At 34.4% G+C, this 9,757-nt stretch overlaps 1 protein-coding gene across 1 annotated transcript in view; it reads left to right on the top strand.

The window, feature by feature from the left end:
* LOC106117781 (uncharacterized) overlaps positions 1-1,520 on the top strand; it is a 6,827-nt gene extending 5,307 nt beyond the window's left edge. The window contains exon 4 of the mRNA XM_013312251.1: positions 1,012-1,520. Within this exon, the coding sequence (XP_013167705.1) occupies positions 1,012-1,375 (364 nt within the window). The 3' untranslated portion in view covers positions 1,376-1,520. The remainder of the gene's footprint in view (positions 1-1,011) is intronic.
* The last annotated feature ends 8,237 nt before the right edge of the window (positions 1,521-9,757 follow it).

Raw genomic sequence — 9,757 nt, 5'->3', positions numbered from 1 at the left:
ACTTCTTCTTCTTCTTTTTAATTTAAATTGTTTATACTAACATTAGTTTTTTAAGCTATTACTAACCCTAGAATAAGAATATGGATCCATGTTATCTGAGATAAATAAATTATTATTATTATTATTATTATTAAACCCTTTTCTTGACTCGGATGGGCTGCTTCGAGCAGGTGGAAGAATCGATTCTTCCGCCTATTCTTACGACAAACGTCACCCTATTATTCTAAAGTCTGACCATTTATTGACAAAACTTTTATTTCAAAATGAACACGAGCGTCTATTACACGCTGGACCCCAACACGTTCTAGCTTCAATTAGAGACCGCTATTGGCCTCTTGGTGGCCGCAACTTGGCAAGAAAGGTAACTCGTAACTGTCTAGTTTGTCGTCGTTTCAAAGGTACGACGATGAGTAACATAATGGGCGATATGCCTAACGAAAGAGTTGAGCCAGATTTTCCATTTAATACCGTTGGTACTGATTTCGCTGGACCGTTCTTGATCAGTGATCGAAAGGGCCGCGGATGTAAAATAACTAAATGTTATTTGTGTATTTTTATATGCTTTCGTTACAAATGCGTTCACTTGGAAGCCGTCAGCGAATTAAGTAAGGATGCTTTTATTTTAACACTAAAACGATTTATAGCTCGCAGAGGTTTACCTAAACTAATTTACTGTGATAACGGTAGGAATTTCGTTGCCGCGTCTAAAGAAATTTCATCTTTTTTACAGTCAAATATTGACACTATTTATGATTATGCAGCTCTTCGAGGTATCGATTTTAAATTCTCACCTGCATACGCTCCTCACTTCAACGGTTTAGCCGAGGCTGGAGTAAAATCCGCTAAATTTCACATTCGTAGGGTCTTAGGAAATAGTCATTTAACCTTTGAGGAGCTGACTTCTTTGTTTGCTCAAATCGAGGCTATCCTAAACAGCCGACCCTTGTGTCCCCTCAGTCCCCCGCCTAATGATTTCCAACCTCTCACCCCGGCACACTTTTTGATTGGCAGGCCGCTTACGTCGCTACCGTCACCAAGCTTCCTGGACTGCAACGCCAATCGACTCAGCAGATTTCAGCACTTAGAGCAGATAAGGCAACACTTCTGGAAACGTTGGACTAACGAATACATTGCGGAACTACAGCAACGTTCGAAGTGGCGCGCTGAATCAAGGCACTTGAAGATCGACGATCTTGTCCTTGTAAAGGAGGACAATGCACCTCCATTATGTTGGCGCCTCGGTCGAGTCAACAGGTTGTATCCTGGTCCTGATGATGTCCCTCGTGTCGCTGACGTCGTCACTTCTCAAGGGACCGTTCGAAGGGCACTCAACAGACTATGCTTTCTACCTTCCTCGGAAGAAGACCTGTCTTGAAGGCTGTCGCCTTCAAGGCCCCGGAGGATGTCCGCGCCAAACTTGACACCTGGCCGAGCGGCGCGGGGGCGACGTCACTCAACTTCAAGCACTCACTCTTTCATTCAATTCATTCTCGCAATTCTCGCACTCAAGCGCACACATGTCGCACTAATGTACTTCTTCCAATTAAACGCGAATCTAAGATATTTCCAACAGTTTTTTATTTTCTTGTTCTGTACTGAACAGGCTACTTATTAAGTTTTCTTTTAATTCAGTGCGGACGGAGTCACGGGTTACAGCTAGTAATTTTATAAATATAACTATTTATATATTTTTAATTACATTTACGTAATGAACATTAACAGTTTATATAAACAATAGTTACATTTATCCTTTTAAGTTACGTACCTATTCTGAAAGATATACAAATATATTGTCACTTGGCGTCTTTCCAGGATGTGTTAAATAAAAGCTTGCAATATCAGGGTACACCACAATTGTATAAGTAAAAGTTAAATACGACGAAAATACATCGTGTTCAAAAAATATATTTTTTTATTTTTATTAATTGTACAGATCATAACATCATATAAATATCTATGTAAATAATATAATTAGTAACCTATGTGGTCATCCAGACTATGTTCTATATCTTTCGTTTTGGAGATATCTTGAAACAAACATCCATCCATATAAACATTCGCATGTATAACTAAGATAATAAGATATAACCAATAGACTTAATAAACAATAAAGACGTTACGTATTTTGTATAAAATTAAAATATGATAGGCTTTAAGCCGGCTATAATGTAAATTCATAATCCCTGCTTACCCTAGGACGTATGTAAGTTTATCTCGTAACAGATTAAATCTCCCTTGTGATCCATCCCTGTTATATTCTACACGTGTTAACAACTCCAGAGGTCCCTAAAGTTTGGCAATTATCGCAACTTAAACACAGCTTAAAGTTTGAGTTTGATTTCCAAAATGTTAGATAACTAAATATGCAAAGGGTTTTTAAAATTGGAGTGGCTTGTTTAATTGGTTAGTTTATAAATAATATAGTTATCATAAAAAAATTGTGTAGACGGAGTTTAATCTTTTATGAAAGATTAGTAATGCGCTATAAATATTTTTCATAAAACAATAATCGTCATATTTCACTGCTGAAATATTGTTATCTCTGTTTTTTTTGAAGAAAATGAAAGGGACAACACGATATTTTTATACGTGCGATTCGAAGAAGAATTGAACAGCACGTATAATAGCTGAAAATTTTCATGAAATAGGTATAAAATCTAGAAGCAATATTCATCTGTTTATAATTTTAAGCCGGAAAATAAATTATATTATTATATTGAACGTTATTTATATAAAAATAACGTGACATATTACTTTGACCTTTTAATCCGTTGAAGTGTAAAAGCCCTCGATATAACGATATCCCTGAGGCTAACAAAAAAAACAAATCGTTTTCGTGACCCACTCTACTAGCAAAATTTATTTTTCTCTCTAACACGGATAAAGGCAAAAGAATTTTATTCTACTTGCCTCGTAATTTCTATGTCCCCGTGGAAGGGGAAAATTTACGCGCAACGTTCCCAAAAAGTTTAACGCTTAAGCCGAGCAAAATGTTACTTTAAGGTGGGGTTTTATTGCAGCGCTTTAAAAGTTGTCTAACATTAACTTGAGAAGGATTAGTGTTACATAAGTATTTTATAAAAAGTATAAACGATATTTTATGAAAACCGGCATTCTGTGACTGTTACTAACTTTGTGAAAAATGTTTTCACAACATAACCTGTTGTACTAAATGTAAAAAGGCATAAATAAATAAAAGTCATTTTTCTGATTATTTATTGTGTTAAAACTTTTAACAATAATAATAAGAAAATAGATTTTTAAAAACTGTATGTAACTAATGTACGTTTTGGTGTTATTAGCAAAAGTAGCATGAGACATTTTTGTTATTTTTTCTGCAGGCGCCTTGCCGAAATTTAAAATTCTTGAGTTCATGCTCATTAAGGTTTTGGCATTGTTTTATGATTTATGTTTGTCCCTGGCCTGGATGTATGTTAAGAATATCAACCTATTTAAGTAAACGTGCATGATTATTTTAAATTAAAACAAAATATCGTGTGTTTAAAACAAAAGGAACTTGCACGAAATTATGTTACGAAGTTATTAATATTTTGCGTAAAATATAATCAAAATAGTCAAAATACTTTTATACTTTAACTTAAAAGTAGATGTTATTGTGTCAAATATGAACCTAAAACAATTTAACAAGTTATTCCTTGTTTTGATTGTCACTATACTTGTAAAATACGAACAAACTTTTATTCTAGTCTTAAAATGATGTATTTTCCTTTAAGAAACGTCTCGGTTACCGATACAAAAGACTTTTTTGCAAGAGGCTCAGCCTTTCAAACTTTTAATTAAGACTTAAACTTCGCAAGAGTGACGTTATAAAGAGGCTTACACAAACATTATTATATTAACAAACAAACTTTAATATTCCCGTATTACATGTTTATTTATCATTGCTTTGGTTGTAATTCCTTATCTTTGCTTTGATATTACTCCAATTTGTTTCCTATTGTGTGTAATAGCTTGGTAACAAGACACTGGTTACTTAAGGCTAGTCCGCCCTCTTCCAACAAATAGGTACTTAATGACCGTTCATTCCGCGACATTACTCGACGTAAATTGCTTTTGAAGGACACACTGAAGTCAAACTGTAGTTTATTTAAATTAATTCGATTAGTGCGATTCTCGAGGAATATCCTGACGCAGCTGTGTTATGGAACAGTTTAGTGCTAGGCAGTATTTTATAATAATCAGTACGACATAGGATCCTTGAAGAAGCGAGCGTATTTCTATTTAAAAGTCCGACAAATTCAGAGGGGTGTTACGCATGTCTATCGACGTCGATGTTTGCTCCCCTTCTTCTATATATGAAAAATAATTTCCAGTTAACCAATATCTCATACGAACAGCTTCAAAAGCTAATATATCGGGTTTAGAAGCTGTTTTAGATTTATGGTTTTTCATTTATAACCATTTTAAAGTGGGATCAGTTGTCCAGATATTTAAAAAATAATATTTATTCCCTGCCTAACTCCCTAAGTCACTGCAATGGGTAAGTGATGTGATGAATTACTTCTCGCTTAATAAATATAAATAAATAAATATTTACTATGACTTGAATGAAAGCTTTTAAAAATTCTTACCCAGAATTCCTTTTCAATATATTTTGAAGGGAAAGGTTTTTATGATTAACTTGAATCTACACTTCGGAGCTAAGTAAGGTTAACGTAAGTGCCTTTCCAAACTTATTATGCTGAAAAGCTATGAATAAATTAAAAAGTGTGTTTACAGGGCAATTTTATAATCTGTTATAATTCAAAATGGCGGTAATCTGTAGAACTAATCAGATTTATTTAAATGATACTTCGAATATTAATTTAAGGCGTTAAAGTAATTCCGCGTCTTATCTGAGGAGTGTGTTGTCAGAGGCCCAATTTCAGTCTACTTTCCCTTCCAACCCTTTTTCTAATAAAGAAAAGATGGGAAGGGTATGGAACGCATATGGAGGGGAAATATCCTTATTTTTTTGTTCATTCTATGCGTCCGTCTTCTCCGTCAATGGAAGTCATTGCGGATAACTATAGTCAGCCATCGCCAGTTTGGCGAATCCAGATGACCGCAAGAAAAAAGAATAGTAATTAACCTTTTTAACTAAACATAAAGTAATAAAATAATAGGCTGTATTTGTAAATAACTGCTGAACATCTTACGAAAAAAAGTAATGTAAGGAATTTAATACTTACATTTTGAGTCTCAGTGCTCGCTCAATTTGAGTACAGAGCATAATTAAACAGGGATCAACGTCTCGCAAGCAATCCCCTCATCTAGGGCTGCCACCGTCTTAGTAAAAGATGATACTGACAAGTCGTTCCACTAAAACAGCGAAGTGACCGCTTGTAGACATATGGAATAATTTGAAACGTAGCTCCAATGCATACCTTTAAAGGAATAGGTGACATAAAGTATATATTTACCTGTTCCATACGTCCTTTTCAAATCAAATCCACTTAATATTCCCACGTTTAAAAAATAACATAGGTTAGGATTAGAATTTTACATTCACATTTTTATTCGTTGTCTTCTGAGTAGTCAAGGGTTTTTTATCGAGTGTTCATGTCTAAGATTATAGAATGTTGACAACCCTATCGTCACCCCGTCTTCCCTCTGCTCTCTGTATAGTCGCTCTATTAAGACTCACGGCTGCTGAGGCGAACCGACTCTGGTTACATTACTCCAATTAAGATTCCCAGACAAATTCAAAGAGCAATTTGAGCAAAAGCTTTGTGTACAATTCATATTATTTTGAAATAAACTGCTTCTACACTCAATTAGTCGTAATTTTACTAATATTATAAATGTAAAAGTTTGGATGGATGTCTCAATAGATCTTTATGAAATTTGGCACAAATGTAGAATTTAGTCTGGAAGAACGTATAAGCTATTAAGTTTTTTCTCTTCGGCGCAAACGGAGTCGCGTCCTACAACTAGTATTTTAATAGACATAGTTCATACAATGATTTTATAATTTATTTTATGACATTTAATTTACGTAAACATATAGTAAAAGCCCGTTACCTCTAGACTTACCATTATTCTACAAATTTGTAATTTTTGCCGGCACCAGAAACCTGTAAAAACGACCTCATAATCTTCCGTCTTTTTCTAGTTGTAACAGACATAATATATTTTTTTCCTGCATATTTCAATAGTGGAAACTGACCTTTATTTTAGTTACAATAAAGACGTCTTGTAAACTGGAGTCAAATGACTTTTATATTGTATTAAACCGACCACCAGTTGCATATTGCTCAGGCTTAATAGAAAATTAAGGACTTGTATGGCCTCATTTCTTTTAGTGTTAACGGAAGGGCGTTTTTACTGCTCACCAAAAAGCCGTTTATATTAAAGCCCTTTTATGAGCTTTACTGTGGGACGGCGATAAAAGGAATTGAGAGTCATCGTTCATAATTTTAACACTGTTAAAAGCTTAATTTTCCCTTTAACGTGATACCTATTTTTTATTTAATTATGAAAGTTTTTTGCTCTATTTTATATTTGACTAGCTAGCTCCGTCCGCGCGGAATTAAAAAAAAACTATTGGTCTCATCGTAATGTTATATAACCTAATACCTTCCTCTATAAATGGACTATCCAACAAAAAAAAAGATTTTTTCAAGTCGGACCAGTAGTTCCTAAGATTAGCGCGTTTAAACAAACAAACTCTTTCGCTTTATAATATTAGTATTGATATGGTATTGCTTTTAAATTTGTCCAGGAGTTAATAAATAGTAAATTATAATATTTGTGTATAATTAAGTAAAATCTTTGATTCTTGTTGTTTTTATACAAAATTGTTGTTTAAACTCCAATTTTCTATATTTATACAAATATTATTATTTTGCGAGTTTAAAGAGTTTAATTTGACCTTTTATAATTACGATAATTAAAGAGGTCGTATGCGTTTATTTTAAAGATATAAATCTAAGAATTTACACTAAATTCCAAGGCCTTTGTTATTAAAACACGCATAACCTCAACATGCTAACTTGTAACAATTTTAAAAAATATAAAATACACCACTTTTTCAATCAATTTAAGGACGAAAACTAGAAAATCCGTTTTAATGACTACAAAGCATTTGGGGAAAGCAACGTACATATACTACCATACTGGGTGTTTCTCGCGACTTTTTCAGCGTGAAATTTTATAAATAACTAGCTGTCGCCCGCGATTCCGTCCGCGCTGGCTTAAAAATAGATGTTGGCCGATTCTCAGACCTACTCAATATGCTCACGAAATTTCATGAGAATCGGTCAAGCCGTTTCGGAGGTGTATGGGAATGAAAATTGTGACACGAGAATTTTATATATAAGATTAGTCTTAGTTACTACCGACACATATCGGCTACCTTCCAATAAAGTCCCATCAAAATCGGTCCAGTCGCTTCAAAGTTTACCCGGAACAAATGTGAACTTTTGGACAGATAGCAGAAAAAGAAAAGTTTAAAATATTGAATTGCTAATAATATTTGCAATGTTTGCGAAATGTAATTATTATATTGGATACAGAAATATCAACTTTACTAATTGTAATCAATAAGACATAGACAAGAAAGTATTAATTGAATGTGGATGGCTCCATCGACAGGGGAAGACCAAAGAAAGTATAAATAGTTTTTATAAAACATACTGAAACAAAAAAAAAACATTCTTAAACAAAATGCACTAAAAAGTAATAAAATAATGCCATGAACAAACACGCCCGAAAGCAAGAAATTTCTTATCCGTCTTAACACGTTGACGGACAATTGCGGCTATAGCCGTCAAAGCGAAGTTCACAATGTGGCATGACTGCTATAGCCGTCCAAAACGAAACGGTCGTTTTTAGACACTACGGCTATAGCAGCACAAATGTGCACTTACTGGCGTATACGTAGAAGCATAGTGTCGTGTTTTGAAAATATCTTTTTAGGTTGAAGTTCATATTTCACCTGTTATATATCGTCCTATCACTTAGTGTATAGAGTCCGCTGGCGCCATGACGGTTATAGCCGCAACCTAATTAAAGGTACTAAATTAATCAAAATTAAGTTTATTTAAGCAGAAAGAGTAAAACTATACTTCTAACATTCTAAAAATCACAAAAACAAATAGTGTCAATTTTCGAACTTCGCTTGTTCCTACTGTCCGTCAACGTGTTAATATATGTCTATACTTTACAATTATTGTTATTTCTGAGTCGGTGTCGGTCTGATGTCTTAGACCTATTTACGTTTAAGTTAGACCTAGACCTCTTCCTTTTTGAAGTCGGCTAAAAAGAGGTTATGCATAAGATAAGAGTGAATTCAGATATGTCGGCTATTAGAGATGTATGAAAGAGTAAATACTTTACGGAATACATAGAGAAAAGTCTAGGTAAATTATGACGAAAAAAACTATACAAGCTTTATGCTTTTAAAAATAGAATTTATTGTCTATGGATTAAAAGATCGAGAGTTTCGATATAGGGTCGAACGGTTATCGAAGCACGCACGTGTGATATATGACTTTGTTTTAGAGCTTAGCTCTCGTAGCATAAGTCTCCAGAATATTGCGTCCTCAACATTTTCACAAGTGAAGGGAAATATATCCAGAATTCGTGCACAAAATTACTTTAGTGTAATTTATGATGTCCTTGTCCGGCCATTGATACTATACTACTGGTAAAATATTTTTCTTTTACCAAAAATATTGTTTGGATACGATTAAATATCTTACTTGTTACTAATATTATAAATACGAAGGGATGGATGTTTGTTACAAGATGTCTCCAGAAATTTGATAAGGATGTAGAACATAGTAATTTAAAATACGATCTTTAACAGTGATAGAGCCCGCTTTAACACCTTCGCACGAATTGGCCCGGCTCGCCCGGTGAAATATCACGACCACACAGAAGACACGCGTCAAGTGGAAGCAATTCCGCGTTTCGTCTGATGAGTGTGCGTCCCGAAGGCCTTATTTAGTCCAATTTCCCTTCCCACCCTTTTTCTTATAAGGAAAGGATGGGAAGTGGAAGTGGACTTTCCGGATGAGAGGATGCATGGAAAGGAAAAATATTCTGTGCATCCTCTCCTCCGTCGATTAAAGTTAGGCAACGCATATGCAATTGCATATGTCTATGGGCAACGGTCACTTCGCTATTTCGGCGGTTTCAGGTGGCCGCTCGCTCGTTTGCCACCTTATGATATAAAAAAAAATATAAACGATCGTCACGATTCAAACTAGGTCAAGCTCGATGAGGTTGTGTCATTTAATTGCGAAGTTTCTATCGCCACTTTTCGGTTCAATTATCAGATCAGCACCATGCCATCATATTATTCCATTGTCCCGTGATTTGCACGTACATTCATGTTACGTACATTATAATTCAATCAGTAACTGTTAACTGTTACGTAGTTTTTTTAATAAGCAAGATTTGTCGTGGATTTCTGAGAACCAAATCTCTCTTTATCCTTCACAGAGATTACAATATGATTTATACTCATATTTTGGTCTTGGAAGCTCACGGTTAATACTAACAATCGGCACATGAGAACTACTTGGTCATTGACATATTGAGTCAAACGCGTAAATAGTCGTTCCATTATTTGCTTACATTTCCATCAAGTAATTTTCTCCAATCTATTTCGCAAGGTACAATTTCGCACGTGCTATGAATACGAATCGGTACGAAATACAAGAAAATGTCGTCAGTAAAATTAGCATAAAGCAATTTCCTTTATACGTCTTTGAACTGAAACCTGCATTTAATAAAAATGAGAATAGAT

The sequence above is a fragment of the Papilio xuthus genome, unplaced genomic scaffold (assembly GCF_000836235.2).
Source record: "Papilio xuthus unplaced genomic scaffold, Pxut_1.1 DF829758.1, whole genome shotgun sequence".
Lineage (NCBI taxonomy): Eukaryota > Metazoa > Arthropoda > Insecta > Lepidoptera > Papilionidae > Papilio > Papilio xuthus.
The sequence above is the reverse complement of the archived record's forward strand: the minus strand, read 5'-3'. Positions and strand labels throughout refer to the sequence as shown.